Below are 24,766 nucleotides of genomic sequence, written 5' to 3'. Positions count from 1 at the left end.
AGATGTAGAGCGCTGGGAGTTAAACCAGCCCTCGGAGACGGCAAGTGTAGCCAAGCCCCTAGACTATGTTACTTGTGTGACTTACTTGTGCTATTATAATAAATGCAACTGATGTGCAATGGTCAGAAATCGCACCAGCATAGAAGTATATTGCCCTTCCCCTTTCTATTGGGACTGGGAACTAGGCAACCTAAAACCGCACTAAGTTTTAGTAAGGAGCCAACAGTCCCTTACTCAAGCCAGCCGCGGGAGGGTCACCGATGTGCAGAAAAGCCAGCATGAGCTGGTCTCATGGTGTAATGGGCAGCACTCAGGAATCTGAATCTTGCAATCTGAGTTCAAATTTCAGTGGGATTTTGTGGTAAAGCCCTTGTGCTCCCAGTGCTCAACTTCCTTGTCTCCATTTGTACAAGAACAAGTCTTTCCCATCCTGTTGGGTGACTCAGGCCTCTGGGTGGGATGGCTGCAGTGGGTTAGGGCTCTAGAACTGGCTACTGATGCTTGAGATTTGGGGCTCTTGCTGCTTCACCTGATGCCCACAAGTTTGGCACTTGCCACTGTGCTTTTCCTCTTGCCCACATGGCATTTAAAGAAAGGAGTCCCAGGGCCAGACTTCATAATCAGGGCTAGGCAGGAGGGAGGAAGAGTCCTGGGCAGGAGCCCAGCGCACCTCTCCTCCTCTGGGCACCTAGAGCAGAGGTGGCTGGTGCTGACAGCTCCAAGGGAAGGTTTAAAAGTCACAGAGCAATGGAAGGCGGGGCAAGAGGAGGGCAAGACCATGCCTATGCGTGGGCAGCAGACAGCCACAAAGACACCTGGCCAGGCTGCTCCCTGCCATGCCAAACCCCCACTGAAGGCCACCCACAGGACAGCATGCAGGGTGTCTGCTGTTGCTTTGTGGCCAACATCAGAAGAAGGTAGGAAAGCAGGGCCAGGCCCCCTGATGGGGCCTCTGTCTGTTCCCACTCACGGTGCTCACTTTGGCAATGGAGCCGCCCATTTTCTTTGGCAAGTCAGGAATGGCAAAGGCTAGACTGGAAGCACCTGGGGCTCATGCCTCAGCCTTTGTGATGCCCAACCCCCAACCCCTTCCCGGGGCTCTAGTTGAAACCGGAGCATTGGCCTGAGTGGCCAAGATGAGGTTCCAGCTGTGAAAAAAGCAGGACTTGCAGCACAAAGTGAACACAACCACGAAGGGACTCAAATCCTGAATCATCTGATCCACAGGGAGATGCCTAATCCTTTAGGCCACATGATGAGGGGATCTAAGCACTTCTTTGGAAAAGGTGGACACTGTGTTTCTCAGGTCATCTACTGAGGGAGCCGAGAAGCTCTGGGCACAAGAAGTCGAGTTCCCAGCAAGACGTGAGAGTTAATTCTATGGGGCCAGTTGCAGGGCTTTGTCAGGGAGGCTCAGGCATGGGGGATTGGGGTGCAGAGGACAGACCGGCTGTCTAGGTGCTTAGATTTAGTCACACTGAGGAGGAGGAGGAATCCTGCTGAAAGGCAGTGGCTGTGCAGAAAAAGAGGAGGGGTTCCTGGGACTTTTTTTGCCTCACTTTTGCCTACCTGCTCATTCTTGTGGTGAGCAGTGAAGATGTTCTCAGCAAGCCCAGGTAACTCAGTTGGTAGAGCATCAGGCTCTTAATTTGAGGGTCCAGGGTTCAAGGCACTCAGGTTTTTCAGTTGCCTTGTGTGCCAGTAGCCAAACTCTGTTCACAGCCACACACAGATTCCCAGAAGCCATGGCCATTTTCTGGAAAGGTTCCTTTCCTTAGCAATCAGGAGAGAGGCCACATCCACAGGAACAAACCTAGAAAGCACAGTCTCTGGCTGCCAGGAAGTGCTGTGGGGCCAGGTGTTGAGAAATCCCAGAGGGAGAGCAGCAGAGATGTGGGGAAGGGAGAGAGAGAAGCAATGACAACAAAGGCAAGTGTAAAGGGGGCATCTGGTCTGGCTATTGTGGCAAACTTCCCTGCCTTATACACAACCCTGGTGGAATTGACTAATAGAAGGATCTGAGTCCCCACCCCTTTACCCAGAGACTGCCTGCCCTTGGAGACCATTAGGATACAGATATTCAGGCCTGTATTTTGAGAATGTAGATGTATTTTTATCACTTACCTAGTTATAGAGGTATAAAAGAAAGAATCAAAAATCACTGTCTGTCTGTGTAATGGCCTTCTCTAAATATGACAGTCTGAGGCCTGGTTCTTTAGCTAAGCAGGAATGGCAGCCATAAGTTGGGAAGTCTATGGTCACATTCACACATTCCAAACTAGTCACATTGAAATAAGGTGCTATTGGGCTATTAGGAATACAATCCTGTCCTCATATTTCTATCACCTCCAGAGAAAGGGAAACTTAGTTTGATAGCATCCTGTCTGGCAAGAACTCACTTATCAATAGACACAGCTGGAAAACCCTTATGTCTGTATAGATGTAGTTGTGAAATGCTCACTTCTGTATTGTTTTGTATGTTTATTTGCACAGTCTTTGTCTGGTTCTGTGATTGTTTCTGTCTGCTGTATAATTAATTTTGTTGCGTGTAAACTAATTAAGATGGTGGGGTATAATTGGTTAAATAACCATGTTACAATATGTTAGGATTGGTTAGTTAAATTTCAGTAAAATAATTGGTTAAGGAATAGCTAAGCAAAACTCAGGTTTTACTATATGGTCTGCAGTCAATCAGGAAGTAAGTGGGGGGAATGGGAACAGGCACTGGGGATGGGGGAATTGGGATCATGTTTTGCTAAAGGGGGAAATTGAAACGGGATGGGAACAGAAACAGGGACACAGACAAGGCTCTGTGGACTCAGAGCTGGGAAGGGGAACAATAAGGAAGGAAACTGGAATCATACTTGCTGGAAGTTCACCCCAATAAACATTGAATTGTTTGCGCCTTTGGACTTCGGATATTGTTCTCTCTGTTCATGCGAGAAGGACCAGGGAAGTGAGAGAGTGAAGGAATAAGCCCCCTAACATCTTGGTGCCGTGACTCTGATGCATCACATCGGATGGCCCTTGGATAGCGGCAGCAGCGAGCACCCGGACATCAGCTCCATCAAGCGTCAGATCCAGAATGTCACCCACGAGATGGATATGTGCTACAGGAAGATGGGCAGCCTCTTCCACTGTGGTTCCCACCAGACGCTCTTTGCCAATCAGCTGATGCGCTATGCAGACCTCTATGCTGCCTCCTTCATCAGCTTCCTCCTTCCCCCATCAGATAGGTGAGTGGCAGCCTGTAAGTCTCTCTCCCCAACAGTCCGTGCAGCTGCTTGGAGCGGGTATAGTGAACTCTCGTGATGGTAGTTGTGAGTTCTGGCAAGCCAGGGTAAAGGATTTTTTGGATAAATGGATAAGGAAGAACCAGGGCCCATACCAGGTGCAGGGGTCAGCCTGGGATGAGATTAAAAATGAAATAGAGGAAGTGTTAGGGGACCCAGAGGGATGGGGGATGGCTGAGGAGCCCACCATCCTTTGTTATATGGGTAGTGGAAGAAGGTCCCTGCCCATGGGGACTGGATGCCTTCCAGGGAAAGGAGGCACTTCAGTCCACTTCTGAGAGGTTTGAAGTAAGGGAAGCATTATGGGAAGCTGCCAGTAATCGTTCAAGTTTGGTGCTGTTTCAGCAAGGGCTGCTGAAGCATTGTAAATTAGCTAGGGTGGTTAAAGATGATTTGGCATAACATGGTTTAAAGTCAGAAGCAGAGTTAACAGACCACCTTTAGAGACAGGAGCTGGGACTTGGTCCTGGGGGAGTGGAGGAAAAAAGAAAAGGTTTCAAAGTGAAAAATGGCAGGGTTTGTAGGAGCTGGTAACAACACCTCACTTGTCTGCTAGGGCCAGGATGAGAACCTGGGGATAGGGGTTCCCAGCTGGGGAGCCTACTCTTGGTTCAGAGCTAACTATATCCCTTCCTTCTGTTCCTCCTTTTCCTCAGTTTACTTAATTTGCTGATAGCAGCCTGTACTTTAAACTGACCTAACAGGCTTAATTGATTTCTTTCCACCTCTTCCTCCTCCTCTCCCCCTGCCTTTCCACACCTTTGTTTTTCTGAAGTTTTAATGGAGGGTGCTTTGGATACTTATGCAAAATGTTTTTGGTTTTGTTTGTTTGTTTTTTGTTTTGTTTGGGACAAAGGATGATCAAGGTCTGCTGTATTGCTCTGGAATTTTTGAAGTAAAAGATCCATGGGCACCATGGAGACAAATGTTTTACTGCCTTTTCAATAGTCTCAAGGTAAAAACAGCACAGATTAAGACAACTGTGTGGTAATAATTGTACTTAGTGGCTGAGTTGTTAGAGACAAAGTGCACTACCTTAAAGAACTAAATGTAGGAGTAAGTGATTTAAAAAAGTAAGTGAAAAGTTAAAGATACCTTTTGCAAAAATTAATAATACAGGGTTTGGAGGAAAGTAAACATTTGGAGGTTGTAAAAATGGTACAAGTAACAGTTGTGAAGATGTTAAAGGTAACAGTTGTGGTGTTACAAGAAGAAAGTTTTTAGTTTAATAATAAAACCCAGTTATATAAATGTAACTGTATGTGCAACTCTGTGCAGTCACATTGCATGGAAGCTTGGTAATTAAATTATACAAGAGGGTCAGATAGAGTGGCTACTACCACCACTATGTTTTGTCCCGAGAAACCTTTACAGCTATTCTGAAGGGAAATGGGCCATTTTCCCAAAGAAATGGGCTATAATGGATGGCTACAGGCAGCAGGCAGAGGATCAATCTGAGCAAAATTATTTGACTACTGGATAATGTAATCAAAATCACTAAAGGAATGTCAGGGGTTTCTATTGGAACTTGACTGCCCCTGGCTGTCTCTGATTGTACAAGATGGGAGTGTAATCAGGGTACAGTTGTGTAAAAAAATAATCACAGTGCAAGAGATGTTGGACATAATAGAATTTTGTGTGTGCGCACAGGAAAAGGAAAAGGGGAGCAATGATGGGAACACTGAGCCTTGGGGTAGCTCTGGGGGATCGGACTGTTACTTTGGGGGTGCATGGAAACTCTGTGGGCACACGGAGGCAGTTACACCTTGTGTAAAATTAATATGGTTAATATAATGTTATGGAGGTTAAACTATTTCCCAGGACCTGTGCAGTGTGTATTGCAGAAGGGGTAAAAGAAATGCAAACAAAACATGTTACTTAATTAAAATCCTGTTAGGGCTCCACAAGGACCCATAGTAGATTGTGCTTCTTTTTCAGATCTGTGCATTTTGAAGCAGAAGATGGAAGTGGAAAGTAATCAGAACTGTGATGGAAGTGGAATGTGTCCCTGTTAAAACAGTCTCTGAGCTGCTGATAGCTTTGGATCCAGAGGCAAGCAAAGAAAGCCTGTGTGTGTGTGCAAATTACCTAGCTGATGGGGGAAGGAGGAAACTGCCCTTTGCAGCACAAAGAACCTGAGAATAATAAATACATCTGGTCAGAAAACAAGCTACTAGAAGACTCAGATTATGGCCCTCCAGAAAAGGGAGGTGAAAAAACAAGTCAAGCCTGAAAATAAGGAGAACAGGTTAACCCTAAGTTGTGTGTGTGTGTGTGCAGGAACTATATAGCGTGCAGAAATGGGAGGGGAAAGGATGTGACAAACTTGCTGAGGCTTGTGTAATCTAGAGTGTGATGGGTTGTCACCCCGGGGTGCAGTCTGGGGGCTTCTGGGAACCGCTGTGCCCTCTAACCCTCAAGCTGGGCTGGCCGTTCTCACACTGCTTTGCTGGAGATTCAGCCAGCCTCTTCAGGCCCTGTTATCACCCAACACAACAGCAGGTGGCGCCATGCATCCAACTAAGCTACCTGAGTGCTTTACCTAAACCACTCAAGGAGAGAGAGAAACCAAAAGCCAATTTCTCAGCAATAAGTGATAGCAAACAGATCAAAGCAGATTACTTAGCAAATAACCAAAAACCCAGACTAAGGGCCTGGCTACACTGGAGAGTTGCAGCGCTGGTGGTGGGTTTACAGCACTGCAACTTACTCACTGTCCACACTTGCAAGGCACATAGAGCGCTGCATCTCCCTGGCTGCAGCGCTGGCTGTACTCCTGCTCTGCCTGGGGAATAACGATTGCAGCGCTGATGATGCAGCGCTGCTTCCCAGTGTGGCCACCAAAAGCACTGTAATTGGCCTCCAGAGTATTCGGAGGTATCCCAGAATACCTGTTCAGCCGCTCTGCTCATCAGTTCGCACTCTACTGCCCTGGCCTCAGGTGACCCACCCTTTAAATGCCCTGGGAATTTTAAAAATCCCCTTCTTGTTTGCTCAGCCAGGTGTGGAGTGCAATCAGAATCTTTCCAGGTGACCATGCCTCCACGCGCCAAATGAGCCCCAGCATGGAGCAATGATGCATTGCTGGACCTCATAAGTGTTTGGGGTGAGGAAGCTGTGCAGTCACAGCTGTGCTCCAGCCATAGGAATTACGATACCTATGGGCAGATCTCAAGGGCCATGCTGGAAAGGGGCGGGGAGGAGTGCCTATTTCAAAGCCCGCGAGGGAAACCACTGCTCCGGCGCTGCCCCCACGACCTGCCGTTTTTACAAGGAGCTGGACGCGATACTTGGGGGTGACCCCACTGCCAATCTGACGACCACGATGAATACTTCAGAGCGGGGGGGCAGGGGAGATGAGGAGGAGGAGAGGAAACCGAGAGTGAAGGTACTGGGGTGGAGGGAGACACCCCGGAGTCCCAGGAGGCATGCAGCCAGGAGCTCTTCTCAAGCCAGGAGGAAGGTAGCCAGTTGCAGCAGCCGGTACTTGGCGAAGGACAAGCAGAGGAACGGGTTCCCGGTAAACGGCTTTTATTTTCAGGATGGAAATGTTTTGGGAGAGGAGGGAGGTTTAGGGTTGCATGCATGCATGCCTAGATATAGAATAGCCCATTGATGTGGCCTATCACATTGTGGTAATCGACCTCAGTAATCTCTTCAAAAGTTTCAACCAGAGTGTGGGCAATGCGCTTGCGCAAGTTTATAGGGAGAGCCACTGTGGTCCTTGTCCCAGTCAGGCTAACGCGTCCGTGCCACTGTGTCGCGAGGGGTGGGGGGCCCATTGCTGCACAAGGAAAGCTGCATAGGGGCCAGGACGGAATCCACATTGCTATAGAAAACCCTCCCGCTCTTCCCAGGTGACCCGCAGCAGCAAGATATCTTCCAAGATTAACTCTTGTGGAAAATGTTGAGAGACTGTTCAGTGTAGATGCCCCCTGCAGCAGTTTGCTTTCCCCAATTCACAGAAACCCCTGCACATACCTGAAGCAATCAGTCCCCCTTACTCACCATTTCGTGGCTCCTGTGGGTTATGTGCGCTCTGTTTGGTATGGGAAAAGTATGCTAAAGTGAAGACTGTAAACTCCTTCACTGTGTGGGAATAACTGTTTGGGTGAGATTATAAACAATGCAGCCTCTGTTAACTGTTGCCATTTTTGCCTTTCGAAAAGTGTCCTTGACTACTCGACTGGCCGTATCATCCACTGCTCAGAGGCTACAAAACCTCAGGAAGAAGCCGCGAAAAAGCAAAGAAGACATGCTGAAAGCAGCTATGGATCACTCTGCCAGAGAGAGTAAAAAACTGCAGGACTGGAGGGAAAAGGAAAGCAGGCTCCGCCAGAGAAAAGCAGCAGCTAAGAAGAAAAGCACAAAACAGCTGATAAGCATCCTGGCGTGCCAAGCGGACTCTATCCAGTCACTCGTAGCCATGCCGGCAGAGCACTACCGTGCTGGCCCCCTCCCATCCCAAAGCTCTTTCCCTTGTGCCCCAATGTCAGCTCCAAACCCCCTTCCCCAGCATCCAGGTTCTTACCACCACCAGCTGCCCTCAACGCCTGTATGTTCACCAACCAGCCCAGAGAACTACGACCCTTACCCTCTGCACTCAACCCCCATCACCATGCAGTGTTTTCATCCTGAAGTGCAGCAGTCATTGCACAGCACTCCAGACAGGACATATTCAAACCTGTGACTGTACAGTTCACCACCACACCCCCCTGCCCTTTTAGGTTCCCAAAATGTTGTGTGTCTGTCAAGAAAGCTATTTTTTTTTCAATAAATGAATTCTTGGCTTTGAAAACAGTCTTTATTATTGCAGAAAGTTAAAGATACCGTAGCCCAGGAAAGAAACAGGCACTGCAAATCATTTCAGGAAAAACAGATTCCTACTAACATTGTAACCACTGCACTTCACTCCCGTGCAAGGCACCAAACATTACTGTTGGTTTTCAGCCTCAAATTCTTCCCTAATCCTTGTAGCCCTGTGCTGGTCCTCTCTAGTAGCCCTGCTCTCTGGCTGTGCAAATTCAGCCTCCAGGCGTTGAACCTCAGAGGTCCATTCCTGACTGAATGTTCCACCTTTCCCTTCACAAATATTATGGAGGGTACAGCACGCGGATATAACCGCAGGGTTGCTGCTTTCCCCCAAGTCTAGCTTCCCATACAGAGACCTCCAGCACCCTTTTAAATGGCCAAAAGCACACTCCACAGTCATTCGGCACCGGCTCAGTCTGTAGTTGAACCGGTCCTTGCTGCTGTCAAGCTTCCCTGTGTACGGTTTCATGAGCCAAGGCATTAACAGGTAAGCGGGGTCTCCAAGGATCACAATGGGCATTTCAATGTCCCCTACTGTGATCTTCCGGCCTGGGAAAAAAGTCCCTGCCTGCATCTTCCTGAACAGGCTACTGTTCCGAAAGATGCATGCATCATGCACCTTTCCAGGCCAGCCTGTGTTAATGTCAATGAAATGCCCAAGGTGATCCACAAGCGCCTGGAGAACCATAGAGAAATACCCCTTCCAATTAATGTACTTGGATACTAGGTGGGGTGGTGCCAGAATAGGAATATGAGTCCCATCTATCGCCCCTCCACAGTTAGGGAAACCCATTTGTGCAAAGCCATCCAGAATGTCCTGCACGTTCCCCAGAGTCACGGTTCTTCTTGGCAGGATGCAATTAATGGCCCTGTAAACTTGCATCAACACGATTCCAACGGTCGACTTTCCCACTCTAAACTGGTTCGCGACTGATCGGTAGCTGTCTGGAGTTGCCAGATTCCAGATTGCAATAGCCACCCACTTCTCCACTGGCAGGGCAGCTCTCAATCTCGTGTCCTTGTGCCGCAGGAAGGGGACAAGCTCCTCACACACTCCCATGAAAGTGGCTTTTCTCATCCGAAAGTTCTGCAGCCACTGCTCGTCATCCCACACTTCCATGACGATGTGATCCCACCACTCAGTGCTTGTTTCCCAAGCCCAAAAGTGGCGTTCCACAGTGCTGAGCATTTCCGTGACTGCCACAAGCAATTTAATGTCATACGTGTCAGGCGACTCGATATCATCATCGTACTTCTCACCTTCACTTTGGAGCTGAAGGAAAAGCTCAACAGCCAAATGTGATGTGCTGGAGACACTCATCAACAAAGTCCTCAGCAGCTCGGGCTCCATTTCCCACAGAAATTGCGCTGCACAGAAACCGTTGGGAGACTCACAATGGCACCAAACGTGCACGGAAAAACAGTGACTACTGGGATGTGAAGCGATGCATCATGGGGTGTTGGGACAGGAAGCGGAATGACCTGCACCTTTCTGTCCCCTTCCCAGAATGCACGGCTCCAAAATGGGATGAGGTGCTCTGTGAGATAGCTGTCCATAATGCACCACTCCCAACAGCACTGCAAATGCTGCAGATGTGGCCACACTGCAGCGCTGGTAGCTGTCAGTGTGGCCACACTGCAGTGCTTTCCCTACACAGCTGTACGAAGACAGCTGTAACTCCCAGCGCTGTACAGCTCTAAGTGTAGCCATACCCTAAGCCTAACATACTATCTGGATAGAATTTGAAATAGCAATTTCTCACCCTGACAGCTGATACAAGCAGTCTACCAAGTTTCCATACACAAGCTAGAAATCCCTTTACCCTGGGACCAGCACTTCTCCCACTTCAGGGTTTGGCTACACTTGCAGCTGTACAGCGCTGGGAGTCAAAGCTGTCTTCGTACAGCTGAGTAGGGAAAGTGCTGCAGTGTGGCCACATTGACAGCTACCAGCGCTGCAGTGTGACTGCATTTGCAGTGGTGTTGGGAGTGGTGCATTATGGGCAGCTATCCCAGCGTTCAAGTGGCTGCAACGTGCTTTTCAAAAGAAGGGGGTGGGGTGGGGTGTGACAGGGAGCATGGGGGAGAGAGAGGGTGGATTTGCCTCACAAGTTCTGATCCCTTGCTTTCTTTTAAGTTTGTCCAAGGCGATATTAGTGCAACCCTCGGCTCCTCTCACCTCCTCGCTCATGCTCGGTGAGATGAGGGATTTTAAAGTGTATGAAAATTTTTAAAACATACAATTCTCTCTTTGGAGATTTAGTACTGAAATGTCCTTTGAAAGAAGGGTGTCGCTTGTGCAGAGAAGAAAGCTAAGAGGTGAGGTATGGAAGCTACTACCCTACTGCTTTGTTTGTCCCCACGGCCAGCTTCTGAGCTCCATTTAGTTTCAAAGGGTGGCCACATTATAATCCATCTAGATGAACCAGAGCTCCTGGATGTTACTGCATTCCCCCTGCTGTCCACTGGAGATTCAGAAAGCACCTCGCTAGGATGAGGAGTGCATGGCAAACACAAGCCTTATAAACAAGAATGTGATACGTGTCAGCAGGGGACAGTGGCCCCTTTTCACTTGCCCCTTTCCTGTTTCCCCAGCTGTTCTTGTGCTCAGGTTTTTCTTTTTTCAGTCTAACCATATGTTTCCATACAGAAACCCAGCACGTGTGGGGGAAGGGATCTGTGGTCCAACACATTGGTCCAATAGCAGGAGGCAGGATTTCTCTGGGGCACTAAATATTTCAGGGGGCTGGTGCGTGAGCTCAGCCTCGCACTCCACCTTTGATGTTTCATGGACTAACAGCAGCAGCAGAAAAAAGGGAGTGGTTGTTATGTAAAATGCACATGGATTTTAACCCTTTAGTGTCAGTGTGTTGTGAAGGTTGTTTTGTGTCTCATGTTTTGCTAAGGGTGGGGAATGGGAACAGGGACTCAGGCAAGGCTCTGTGGCGTCAGAGCTGGGAAGGGGAAACTGGAATCATTGCTTGCTGGAAGTTCAATCCAATAAACATCTAATTGTTTCCTACTTTGGGTATTCCTGCTCACGAGAAGGACCCAGGAATGGGAGGGTGAAGGGATAATCCCTTTAATAACACTAACAAACACCTAATACACATTTGAAACTCTTCTTTTCACACTGTTGCTCATTCTCAGGGTCTGCTTTGTCTCCAGACAGATCCATTCCTTTTCAGGATGGCCTTGCTCTTTCTGTCTGTTTCACTCACTGAGGTGTTGGAGTAAACGCTCCCCTTCCCTCTATTCTCAGACAAACACTCGTATTAACTGTTTGCTACTGATGGGTTTAGAAAGCATTTGTCAAGATGTCATTTCTGGGGGATTGTTCCCAAGATCCAGTACTTTGTGTTTAAACATCTCCCAGCTTCCTTGGTGAAAATAACACCAAGGTTTCCTTGCAATATACAGAAAGAAAGCAGTTTTTCACCCCAGATGGGACTTTCAACCCACAATCTTTGACATACAAAGCCATTGCCTTATCCATTAGACCACTGGGCTCCTGAAGAAAGAATGGCAATTCCATCTCCTAAATGCATATTTTTCATATTAACTTGGAAGCCAAATACCCTCTTTCTGCACCTAACAGAAATGTCTTCATCCCCTGGCAGTGAGGCAACTGGGCAGGTCACTGACAGAGCTGAGCATCACCTTTCTGCCAGCCATCTTTAGAGAAGAACCCCATCTTAGAGTCACACCTCCTTCCTTCAGCACCTCCACGTCTGTGGCTCTGAGTGGCAGTAGGATGATTAGGGGGAGAATTCGGGGCTGGAAGAGGAGTAAAGTCAGCCTGTAAAGAGTAACCAGGGGCAGACCCAAAGGGAGGCTGTGGGCTGCTGGTCAGTTGCTGGGATCCGAGCTCTAGATCAAAGCTGCACAGGTACCTGACCCCCAGGGTTATAGGGCAGACATAGTGACCCCCTTACTGAACCCCAAACCCTTGTTACTAAGGACATTTAGGAGTCTCTGTCCCTTAATAACTTCTGGGAACTCCACTGCAGACATCAGCTGCCTCACAGGTTAGACTCTTGGCGCTGTGCCAGCCACCCCCTCATTTGAAGGCCCAGTGTAAGAAGAAGGAGGCCCGGTTCTGGCAGAAAAGGGTTTTGATTAATCCACCTCTGTGTTATGGGCACAGCATGCAGACGCTGTGTCCCTCTGCTGGCTTTTCTTCAGCAGCGTCTAGCTGCCCTGGCTCCAAGCTAGCGCCTTGCGAGCTCTGGCGATGGCAGGAAGCAGTGCAGGGTGCTGGGCAGTGGCCCTGGCAAACCAGCTGCTGGTAGGTGTCTCTATGGTATCATGGATCAGTGAGTTCAGCTGTTAATGGAAAGGAGGGGGGGTTATGCTCCCCCAGGAATGCCACTGAAGGCTCCTCGTGGGCTCCTCAAGGTCTGCTGGGAGCCAGGAAGTCCTCCTTTTGCCGCCTCGAAGGCTCCCTCTTGGACACAGTGGGGCCACCTGCTGCCTACAAAAGTGTAGGGACCGTGCTGCGAAAGCCCATCTCCAAGCAGCCATGCCAGAGGCTCAGGTTTAATCCTCAAGGCCGAGCTCAAAACCTTCAGCCGGGAACATTTTGCTCCCTTCCCGCCTCCACCCAAGTGGCAAAGGAGAAGCGGACGAGACACGCCAGCTCAAAGACACCTCCCTCCCACTTCCCTATAGGCTGTGCAAAACTCTTGGCCTGCCTCATGCCTCAACCGGGAAGCGCAGCCATGCTGCCCAAGCCTGAGTCACGTCCGCAGAGCCACGTGAGTCAATGGCAGCACTGAAACAAGCCTCTGTTGCAGACAACTGGCAGGTAGCTAATGTAACACCAAAATTAAAAATAGGCTCCAGGGGTGACCCTGGCAATTGCAGGCCGCTGAGCCTAACTTCAGCAATGGGAAAATTGGTAGAAACTAGAGTAAAGAATGATCAGACATCCCGATAAACAGGCTATGTTGGGAAAAGGTGAACACAGCTTTTGTAAAGGGAACTCATACCTCACCAGTCTTTTAGAATTCTTTGAGAATCTCAGCAAGCATGTGGATAAGGATGACTCAGTTGATGTAGCGAACTGGGATTTTCAGAAAGCCTGTGACAGGCTCTCTCACCAAAGGCTCTAAAGAAAACTAAGTGGTCATAGGATAAGAACATAAGAACGGCCATACTGGGTCAGACCAAAAGTCCATCTAGCCCAGTATCCTGTCTTCTGCCAGCGACTAATGCCAGGTGCTCCAGCGGGAATGAACAGAACAGGTAATCATCGAGTGATCCATCCCCTGTCACCCATTCCCAGCTTCTGGCAAACAGAGGCTTGCTAAACACACCACTGGCTAAGAGCCATTGATGGACCTATCCTCCATGAATTGAACTAGTTCTTTCTTGAACCCTGTTATAGTCTTGGCCTTCGCAACATCCTCTGGCAAGGAGTTCCACAGGTTGACTGTGTGTTGTGAGAAGAAATACTTCCTTTTCTTTGTGTTAAACCTGCTGCCTATTAATTTCATTTGGTGACCCCTAGATCTTGTGTTCTGAGAAGGACTAAATAACACTTCCTTATTTACTTTCTCCACACCAGTCATGATTGTATAGACCTCTATCTTATCCCCTTTGGTCATCTCTTTTCCAAGCTAAAAAGTCCCGATCTTATTAATCTCTCCTTGTACAGAAGCTGTTCCATACCCCTAGTCATTTTTGTTGCCCTTTTCTGAATCTTTCCAATTCCTATCTATTTTTCTTTGAGATGGGGCGACCACATCAGCACACAGTATTCAAGGTGTGGGCATACCATGGATTTCTATAGAGGCGATATGATATTTTCTGCCTTATTATCTATCTCTTTCTTAATGATTCCCAACATCCCATTGCACATTGAGTGGGTGTTTTCAGAGAACTATCCACAATGTCTCCAAGATCTCTTTCTTGAGTGGTAACAGCTCATTTAGACCCCATCATTTTATATGTATAGTTGGAATTATGTTTTGCAACGTGCATTACTTTGCACTTATCAACATTGACTTTTATCTGCCATTTTGTTGCCCAGTCACCTAGTTTTGTGAGATCTCTTTGTAGCTCTTCGCAGTCTGCTTTGGATTTAACTATCATGAGTAGTTTTGTATCATTTGCAAATTTTGCAACCTCACTGTTTACCCCTTTTCCCAGAGCATTTCTGAATAAGGTGAACACTGCTGGTCCCAATACGGACCCCTGGGGGCCACCTGGGGATAAGAGGGAAGATTCTCTTCTGACACTGGCAGACCAGGTGCCAGCTCATGCCAAGGCCTCTAGGCCTTACTGAGAAGTGACAAATGCATGGCTGGAAACTAATCTTGCTCACCTGTTTGTGTTGTTTAAGATTTATAAAAATGTGTTTCATGTTTAAACTTTATGAAAAGCTTGTGAGTTGCTGCATGCATTATTCTCACTTATAATAACTGTATCCCATGGTATAAGGTGATATATAAGTGTTGGTACTAAAACTGTAAACCTCCTCGCTACTGCCCCCGACCCGAGTCAGGAGAGAAGCATTACCAAGTGTGAAATGCTAGTTTACCAGGAAAGGAGTCATGTCCTTTCCAACAAGAGAAGGCCCTGACTGAGACATGGACAAGCCACTGTGGATCATCGGTGGACAAAAGACTTGCTTGATTGCTCCCACCACACACACACCCACACCCTCAGGTGGTGGAGACGTTCGCAAACACTTGCCCCATCAGTTTGAGCTCTGGGGGAATGGAATAAACATCCCTGTCAGGGCTTGTCTACATCAGAAAGTTGCAGCGCTGGTGAGGGAGTTACAGCGCTGCAACTTAGGAGGTGTACACATCTGCAGGGCACCACCAGTGCTGCAACTCCCTGTTTGCAGCGCTGGCCGTACTCCCATTTTGTCTCGGGTGTAGAGGATCCAGCGCTGGTGATCCAGCGCTGGTAATCAAGTATAGACGCTTACCAGCACTTTTCTTGACCTCCGTGGAATAAGCAGGTATCCCAGCATACCTGAGGAAGCCTCTGGTAATCAAGCTGGTCTCCTTCCCCGGCTTGCTCTCGCGTTCCCCGAACCCCGAGCAAGCAGGTCTCCTTCCCTGAGGTTTGCTGGGTGGTTCCGGGAACGCGAGAGCAAACCGGGAAAGGAGACCAGCTTCGCCGCGGTTTGCTCTCGCGTTCCCCGAACCCCGAGCAAGCAGGTCTCCTTCCCTGAGGTTTGCTGGGTGGTTCCGGGAACGCGAGAGCAAACCGGGGAAGGAGACCAGCTTCGCCGCGGTTTGCTCTCGCGTTTCCCGGAACCACCCTGCAAACCGCAGGGAAGGAGACCTGCTTGTTCGGGGAACGCGAGAGCAAACCGCGGCGAAGCTGGTCTCCTTTCCCGGGTTTGCTCTCGCGTTCCCCGAACCACCCAGCAAACCGCAGGGAAGGAGACCTGCTTGTTTGGGGGTTCGGGGAACGAGAGAGCAAACCGGGAAAGGAGACCAGCTTCGCCGCGGTTTGCTCTCACGTTCCCCGAACCTCCCTTGAAGCCGCCCAACAGCGCTGCAGTGTGGCCACATCTAACACCACTTGCAGCGCTGGTTGCTGTAAGTGTGGCCACTCTGCAGCGCTGGCCCTATACAGCTGTACTAATACAGCTGTAACAACCAGCGCTGCAAAATTTTAGATGTAGACATGGCCTCAGTAAGAAACTGCCCCTATGCTGCTTCGACTTCAGGCAGATGGAGCGACTTCTAAGCATAAGGGATCCCGGCTGTTTGGCTAGGGGTAGCCCTAAGGGACATACAGAGCCTGCATGTTACAGCAGCTTCTATTACTGTTTGAAACCTGAGACTGTAACTCCTTTGTGTGTATATTTACCTGCTCTAACCTGGTAAATAAGTTTCTTATTTCTTTTCCTAGTCAGTAAAGATTTAGCTCTAAGCTGCTTCCATCAGCTTCATTATTCCACTGGCCATGAGAGGTGATAGCTGTGTTAGCAGGAGAAGCTCTCCTGCAGACATAGCGCTCTCTACAACAGCACTTAGATCGGGATAATTTACGTTGCTCAAGGGTGTGGATTATTCAGCCCCCCCCCCCCGAGCGACATAAGTTATACCGAAGTATGTTCTCGTGTAGACAAGGTCTAAGATACCAGAGCAACTGCTGCTGCTGCTATTTGAACAGGAAGAGAAGGAGGAGGCTGCAAGATGGTGAAGGAGAGAAAAGCAGCACTGCAGCAGCCAGAGAAGGTAAAGTACAGGAGAATCCAGAAGCCAAGTCTGGTACAGGGGACATCTCTGCAACCTCCTCGAAGCTCTCATTTTAAGAGGGGTCTGGACTGTAGAGTATGAAGCTTTCTCCCATAAACTGTGAAGAAATAGCTTTACACTCTAATGCTCTAGGTAAGGTCAGTTCGGTGATGGGATTAATGAGGGGTTCAATGCTATTTAACGAATCCACTTTCAACTCACACATTTTGCTAATCCAAATTAATTTTGCTGAGTGTCCCCCTGTACGCAAGCTCTGAATTCGACGCTCTGATCCATCTCTTCAGTGCCCAGGCTTTGTGGTATAGAAAGGGCAGCAGGCCAGATCCCGGGCAGTGTCTTCAGCAGGCTAAGCAGGCACTTTTAGGCAGTGGGGCTTTCTTACTTTTTATAGCAGGGGTGCTGAAAACCTGTGAACTGTACCCAGGTGTGTTCACAAGCAGTGTGAAAACGTGCAATTCCCGCTCACACTACACAGGGGCAGCACAGCTACAGGGTTCTCCTGAATCATACAATAATGTTGGCTTTGTTCCCACAGCACCTGGAGCTTTTCACTGTGAGACATGGGGGTGCTGCAGCACCTGCCACACCCCTCGTTCCCGCACCTCTGCTTCTCTGCAAGGAACTTGTTATGCCATGAGGGGGTGCAGGGAGACTGTACAGGAAACCCAGGCACACACCCCGAGCACTGCAATTCCAGTGCTGTGTTCAGGATTCATTTCTGCTCTCTGATAAAACTGCCCCAGGCTTCTCTGTCCAACTAATACTCAGCACTGTTAGTATCTGTCCAGAGCTTTTGCCAGCCCTGCCACAGGAGAGCTGGGCACTTGCCCTGCTGTAGGAGAGCCAGGCAGGCCCTAAGCGGGGCGGCAAAGGGCACTAGAAGGTGACTCTAGGCCAGTGGTGCCAGAACAATCTGTATAGTGGGGGGGTGCTAAGCCGCTGAACCAACTGTAACCCCTGGGTGTGATGGAAACCACGTCAAGCCAGGGGCTGCTGCAGCCCCCCCAGTTCCAGCACCTCTGCCCAGGCAGCTCCCCCAACCAGACACACACACACAGCCCCTGCACCTGCCCCACCCCAGGTTTCCTCAGCCCAGAGGTGAGCCCACTGGCTGAGTGGGGAATCAGAAAACCCCGAAATTATCCTGGAATCAGCATGATCTGCCTCCGACCTGCCCTGCCCCACATATATTTGGAGTGAGTCAGTTTCCCTGTCCCAACGTGTGTCCCCCCCTCCACGTATCTCTTCTCTTCCCCAGTTCCCTCCAAACCACCCCATTTCCCCTGCACCCCTGGCTGGGTCTCTGCCAAACCCCCTTCTCCCCTTCTGTTCCCAGTATCTCCCTGCCCCTACAGGTCTAGGGCTGGATCCCTCTCTCTCCCCTTCTCCCCTCATTTCCTGCCTCTGGGGGTCTATGGAAATGGGTCTCTCCTCTGCCATCCCCTCTCCTGGCCCCCCATATCCCACTGCCTCTAGGGTTCTATGGGAATGGGTCTCTCCTCCCTCCATGCCCTCCCCTACTCCCAATATCCTTCTGGGACTCTATGGGGCTGGGTCTCTCTCCCTGCCCCTGTGCTCCCCCCTTGCACAACATGTCCTGGGAGTGACTCAGTTTCCCTGGACTGTTTCACCCCACACACAGGTGTCTCTTCTCTCCTCCTAGCTTCCTCCACCCTACTCTATTTCCCCTGCACCCCAGGCTGGGTCTCTGCCAACCCCCTCTCCTCTCCTCCTGACCCCAATATCCCCTACACCTATGGGTCTATGGGGCGGGATCTCTCCCTGCAGCCCTGCCCCCAGCCCGGGGCTCACAGACAATCCCCGCCCGCCGGCTGTGTGCTGGGGCTGTGACGTGCTGTGGGATTGTGACGTGCGGTGACGTGTCACTCCCCGCAGGCAACTCACACAAGACCAGAACGGCAGAAGGTGTCACATGTCTATGGGCGGGGCTATGCAGATGAGCAGTGTCTGGCTGCAGTCCAGAGAGCAGCGAGATTAAACGAAGGAGCCAGGTGAAGAGAATTCTCTGCATGTGGACAGAATCCAATGTGGAGAGTTCGTGCTGTGAGTGCCTGCACCGGAGTCACTTCAGAGCAGTGATTGCCACTGAGCTACGTAGTGACCAAAGGCGTGTGAATGGGCTGTTGTGCCTGGCGGGGAGCAGCTCATGGTGATAAGGAAAGCAGTGGGAGTAAGGGGTCCTATTCTAGCAGCAGGTGGTGTGGGTGCAACTAGACTCCACCTTTTTGGGGTTGGGTGGGGTTTCTATTTTCTGCTTTGGGTTGAGAGAAGGTTCAGGTTCCATGTCACAGCCCATGGGGGAGGGGTTTGAATCATGTTTCTGAAGTGGGAGAACAACTTCCCTGCTCCCACTCACTCTCCACTAGGGGGCGGGGCTGGGATACTTAGTGGGGGAAGCACAGGAAAAAAAAAACCCAGGAGTCCTGGCTCCCAGTCCCCCTGCTCTAGACCCCCACCACTTCCAGAGCCAAGGAGAGAACCCAGATGTCCTGGTGACCAGATCCCTCCCTGCTCTGACCACTAGACCCCATTCCTGTCCCAGGGTGGTGGAAGGATCACTGAGTCTGTGTCCCAGCTCTGCTAAGGGCCTTGACTGATTTTCCCAAAATGCTTTCTCCTGAATCCAGCACATCTGCCCGGTCACTGACCACCCCTGTGTGGGGGCACCAGCGCTGTGCCGGGTCGTGATGGGAAATTGGCCAAGCTGGCCCAGGAGAGACGTGTGTGTCCCTGCTGCCCCCTGCTGCTGGGGCTGAGCCCTGGGGTGGGTGGGTGTGTGTGTGTGTGTGTGTGTGTGTGTGTTGGCTTTGCAGGATTTGGTATCCTGCAGCAAGTGACACACACACACAAACATTGACACACAAAGGGACTCACACAGTCCCACGAATACTCACACGCAACACACCCAGAGGGGCATGCTAGCCCAACCCCCAAAGAGAAAAACAGTCACACCCCCAGCCACACTCACAATCACCCACACACACACCCCAGAGTATTCACAATAGTGCTCAGAGACGCAACTACACATAGTTCACTCCCACTCCTCCCAACACAAGGACCTCCTGCCCCACACAGCATGTGCCGAGGCCTGTGGAACTCACTGCCACTAGACAGCTACCAATGAGAATGGACCTTTCCAGGAGACCAATAGACATGGCCATGGTGACAGAGGGGGCTGGCTCCCAGGGTCTGACCCGGGCTGAGACTGGTTCTCACCTAGAGGGGTCTATCCAGCAGGGGGCAGCGTGACCCACGCACAAAACCACCAGAAGCTCCTTTCTTAGCGAGTCTCCCAGGCCATCCTCCACCCTGCCCCGGGTTCGGTAACAAAGTGACAGTACAGGACTCTGGGCCGTGTTGCAACCCCGCCCCAACCCCTCGCTCTCACATGCTGACGAGTTGGGTAACTGCCGAGGGATTGCACAAGAGAAAGTCAGAACCAGGGAGAGAACCCAGGAGTCCTGGCTCTCCCTCCGACACACAGTCTAACCACTGGACCCCACTCCCCTCCCAGGGCAGGGGAAAGAACCCAGGAATTCTGACCACCAGCCTCCATCCCACTCTGACCACTAGACCCCACACTCGCCTTTTAGATTTTAGTCCCTCTGCCTCTTCTATCCACTCCGCCCCCTGTCCATCACTTTGCTGCAGGTTTCTGGGGTGTCACCCCTGCTCTGCACTCCCCCAGTGCAGCCCAAGGCTTTTCCACCCCCCAACCACACATCCTGTCCCTCTTCGTGCTGGATCATCTGCTTGGCCCCCTGCCCCCTCTTGGGGTGCGCTGTGCAGCTTGTCTGGGGATTGTGCAATGGCCCAGCACCAGGCAACGCAGAACAGACACCACACGCCCTGCCTCACCTCATGTGAGCTGCTCTCCAGGTGCATCGGAGCCCAGCACCCCACACCTGGGCCTGAGCTGCAGCTCCCGCCACACTCAGCAGAGGGGAAAAGGGTCAGGCCAGCCAACCCTTGTAAGATGGGGAAATCACCACCAGGGTCAACAGTATGGGGGCTCAGACATACAGAGAAACAGTTGTTGTGTTGGCAGAGGGCAGCAGAGCATACACACACACACACACACAAAATTGCAAACATACACAAACACATGCATGTATCCAGCCACACACACACACATAATTGCTAATATACACAAAACCCCGCACAAATCCAGCCAACATCAACACAGTTGCTAACAGATGCAAACACATGCACAAATCCAACCACATGAACACACACACTTGCACAGCCACAAACACAACCCCCACAGCTGTAATAATACCCCCACACACCCAAACCCACACCCAAAACCCTTATAGAAAACCACACATCCACAAATACATGCAGAAATCAATCCATCCATCCACCCACACATAGCCCATCCCCATTCTGTGCACACACCTTGGGTCACTGTGACACTGAATACTCCAATTGGATGGGGAGCCCAGCACCATGGCTATTCCCTGCCCCCCCGGGCTCGTACGGGGTGGATTGGGAGCACGATCCAGTGCCAGCCAAGTGGGGGTCAGAAGTGGGGATGGGCCCGTGGTTTCTGCACCACCCGGTTCCTGGCACAGGTTCCTTCAAGGGTTTGAAATTTCTTGATAGTTTTTAACCCCATCACCGCTTCCTGCCAGCCCCCTCCTGCTGTGCAAGGTGGTTCAGAGGGGAGGGGAAGAACCCAGGAGTCCTGGCTTCCAGCCCAACCTGTGCTAACATATGAGACTCCACTCTTAACCCCAGCGCTGGGACTGGAACCTAGGAGTCCTGACACCCATCTTCCTTTTCTCTAACCACTAGACCCCACTCCCCCCCTTTTGGGGAGCCAGGACTCCTGGGTTTTGTCCCCAACTCTGGGAGCAGAGTGGGGTCTAGTGGTTAGAGCAGGAGGAGACAGGACTCCTGGGCTCTACTCTCAGTGCTGCTTTGTGACATTGGGCCTTTGTTTCTCCTCCCACTTTTTGGGTATGGAGCCTGTAAACTCTCTGGGGCATGGCCTGTCTCTCATTGTGTCTGGGCAGCGCCTGGCCCAATGGGACCCTGATCTCAGCTGGGGCAGGGACTGTCTCTGTGTCTGTGCACCTCCCAGCACAACGGGGGCTTTGATTCTGCCCCGGTCTCTGTGAGTGCTGCTGTTGTACAGATAAATAGTTGTGATACTAAAAGGTGTGGCAGTGCGTGAGTGCACCACCATTGCCGTGCAAGAGATAAAAGTGATCTCCCATGCACCCTTCCCTCCCCCCCAATTCTCCACCCTGAGTCCCCTTTCCCAATGCACCACCTCACCTCATCCAGAGAGGTCTAGGCAGGAAGATCCGTATGGGAGCAGCAAAGGACAGCACCATCAAGGTAGGTTCTGAAGATGGGCCTCCAGGTATGAGCGTCTCAGCTCCAACGGGCACTGGGCTCACACTGGGCTGCCTTCACTTCCTCTCTCTGGTGTGTGCCCCGGCTCTGCAAACACCCCCGCCCCCTGGTCGTTCCTTCTGGTACAGAAAATATCCTCTTCCTTCGCCCCAGAGAGAGACACCCACGGTTCTACTCAGCACACACCTTCCCCTGCCATTCCCAGGAGAGTGCAGGAAGGGGTTCATGACTGGGGAGAGCCCATGTCCTGAGGGGCAGGTATGGGGGGGCTTGCCCCCTCCTCAGAACATGGGGGTGCCAATAGGCACCTATGGATGGTCCCTCCAAGCAGGACAAGGATGGAAATGGGGGGCCTCTTCCCCCAACATGGAGAATCTGGGGTGCAACCTTGCTTAACGGGTCAGTCTGTCCTTTCTCTGACTCTCCCATTCCAGCTTCAACTAGCGCTTGTGGTTCATTTGTTCTTTTTCATTCCTTTCCTTCTCTAGCTTCTATGTTCTTCCTTTCTTTTTTCCCCTCTACCTTTCATGCTCTTTCTTTCTTTCTTTCTTTCTTTTTCTAATATTTTTTCTTGCCCTTTATTTCTTTCTCTGCCTTTCACGTTCTTTTTGCTTGCTGTCTCACAAGTTATTTTTTTCACTCGCTCTTTTTCCTCGCTCCTTCCGAGCCAAGCGGGTTCTCCTCGCACACACATTTTGACAGGTTTTCCTCCTGATCAGCAAGTGGATTAAGCACATCATGAGTGGGTGTTTGCCATGCCAGGCAGCAGGCTGGCCGGGTGTCTTTGTGGCCATCTGCTGGCCATGCATAGGCATGGTGCTCCGCTCCTCTGGCCCTGTCCTCGGTTGCTCTGTAGCTTTTAAGCCTTCCCTTGGAGCTGTCAGCAACAGCTGCCTCTGCTCTAGGGGCCCACAGAAGGAGAGATGTGCTGGGCTCCTGCCTGGGACTCTGCCTCCCTCCTGCCTATCAAGCCTGGCCCTGGCCCTGCTTTCTTCAAGCACCATGTGGGCAAGAAGAAAAGCACAGCAGCAAATACAAGGGCCATACTTGTGGGCAATAGGTGAAGCAGTGAGAATCCCAATCACCAGGTCAAACCACAGGACTGCAGGCATCAGCAACCAGGGTAGCAAGTTCTAGAGCCCCAACCCATTGTGCCCATCCCAACCAAAGACCTGGCCCCAGTGGGCGAGTCACCCAGCAGGAGCAGAAAGATCCAGTTTTGCACAGCTGGAGACAGGAAAGTTGAGCACTTTGAGCTCCAGGGTTTTATCACAAGGTCTCACTGTGATTTGAACTCAGACTGCAGGATTCAAAAAGTCCTAAGTGCTGCCTATTACACCATGGGACCAGCTTTATGTAAGGGAAAGGCACTGGGAATAAGGGGCCTGTCACTTAGAGCATGAGGCCACTGCCAGAACAAGTGTCCAGGCTGTGGTGTCCCTGCAGCACAGCCAGGGCCTGGGAAGGAGGCCTGGGACATGTGAGGGAAAGACCGTGACCTGCCCTGGCACTCCAGAGACGTTGGTTGTGATCTCCCTGCACCACAGGCCAGGGTGACATGTTTTGCTTTCCCATCTTTCCTTATGTTTTACATTGATTGCTGGGTACTAAATGGTATTTGCTTGAAGCACATTACACGAGGAGTGGATCAGGGAAGTGCCCAGAGTTGAGAGAGTACCCCAGAGTGGGGACACTGTAGCCCCTGTTCAAGTGATCATGACAAGATTGGGGGTCAAACAGCCCAGGAATCCTGGACCCAGCCTTGTTGGGGTTATGAGGTCTTTGCCACACACGAGAGTAGAAAGAGAGTCCTCGAGGTCAGGCAGCCTCTGGGTAAAGGGGTGGGAACTCAGATCCTTCTGCTGGCCAATTCCACCAGGGTCGTGTATCAGTCAGGGAAGTTCCCGACAATAGCCAGACCAGACTCTCCTTTACTGTTGCCCTCTGTACTCACTACTTCTCTCTCTCTCCCCAACTCACCTCTGCTGCTCTCCCTCTGGGCTTTCTCAGCACCTGGCCCCACAGCACTTCCTGGCAGCCAGAGACTGTGCTTTCTACACCTGCTCTTGTGGATGTGGCCTCTTTCCTGATTGCTAAGGAAAGGAACCTTTCCAGGAAATGGCCACGGCTTCTGGGAATACTCATGTGGTTGTGAGCAGAATTTGGGTCCTGGCACACAAGGCAACTTAAAAAGCCGAACACCCAGACAGGGGCTTGAACCCTGGATTCTTAGATTAAGAGCCTGATGCTTTATCAACTGAGCTACCTGGGCTTGTTGAGATCATCTTCACCTTTCACCACAAGAGCAAGCAGGCAGGCAAAAGAGAGGCAACAAACATCTCAGGAACCCCTTCTCTTTTTCTGAACAGCCACTGCCTTTCAGCAGGATTCATTCTCCTCCTCAGTGAGACTGTATCTAATCACCTAGACAGCCGGTCTGCCTGCTGCACCCCAATTCACCATGCCTGAGTCTCCCTACCAAAGTCCTGCACCTGACTCCAGAGAATTAAGTCTCACATCTAGCTGGAACTCTACTTCTTGTGCCCAGAGAGTCTTGCCCCCCCTTAGTGGATGACCCAAGAAACACAGTGTCCACCATTTCCAAAGAAGTGCATGAAAGGGTATTGCTCCTGTGATTACATGGCCTAATGGATAAGGTATCTGACTTTGGATCAAGTGATTGAGGCCTTGTCATGGTATAATTCCCCACTCTGAACCTTAGCATCCAAAAGATGGGGTACCAGCATGTATTCCTCTAAGCTTAATTACCAGCTTAGAATCTGTAGCTCTGCCACCAACCAGGAATTCCAGTGCCTGGTACACTCTGGTCCCCCCCAAAACCTTACCCGGGGACCCCCCAGACCCTCTGGATCTTAACACAAGGAAAGTAAACCCTTTCCGTCACCGTTGCCTCTCCCAGGCTTCCCTTCCCTGGGTTGCCCTGGAAGATCACTGTGATTCAAACTCCTTGAATCTTAAACAGAGAGGAAAATTCACCTTCCCCCTTCCTTCTCTCTCCCCCTCTCAGACTCTCCATGAGAGATAAAG

General features: G+C 50.7%; 1 protein-coding gene across 2 annotated transcripts; it reads left to right on the top strand.

Moving 5' to 3' along the window:
• The first annotated feature begins 2,994 nt into the window (after positions 1-2,994).
• LOC127047157 (cytosolic purine 5'-nucleotidase-like) lies at positions 2,995-5,869 on the top strand. Of its 2 annotated transcripts, none has more exons than XM_050945165.1 (2): positions 2,995-3,236; positions 5,232-5,869. In XM_050945165.1, the coding sequence occupies exons 1-2, from the start codon at positions 3,007-3,009 to the stop codon at positions 5,269-5,271; spliced, it is 270 nt and encodes an 89-aa protein (XP_050801122.1). In that variant the 5' UTR covers positions 2,995-3,006; the 3' UTR covers positions 5,272-5,869. The 2 variants fall into 2 exon arrangements, with proteins under 2 accessions (XP_050801122.1, XP_050801112.1); XM_050945155.1 differs by lacking the exon at positions 5,232-5,869 and adding an exon at positions 4,150-4,254.
• Positions 5,870-24,766: the final 18,897 nt, after the last annotated feature.

Source organism: Gopherus flavomarginatus, chromosome 1 (genome assembly GCF_025201925.1).
Source record: "Gopherus flavomarginatus isolate rGopFla2 chromosome 1, rGopFla2.mat.asm, whole genome shotgun sequence".
In the NCBI taxonomy this organism is placed as follows: domain Eukaryota; kingdom Metazoa; phylum Chordata; order Testudines; family Testudinidae; genus Gopherus; species Gopherus flavomarginatus.
This window is presented reverse-complemented; position numbering and strand designations above follow the sequence as displayed.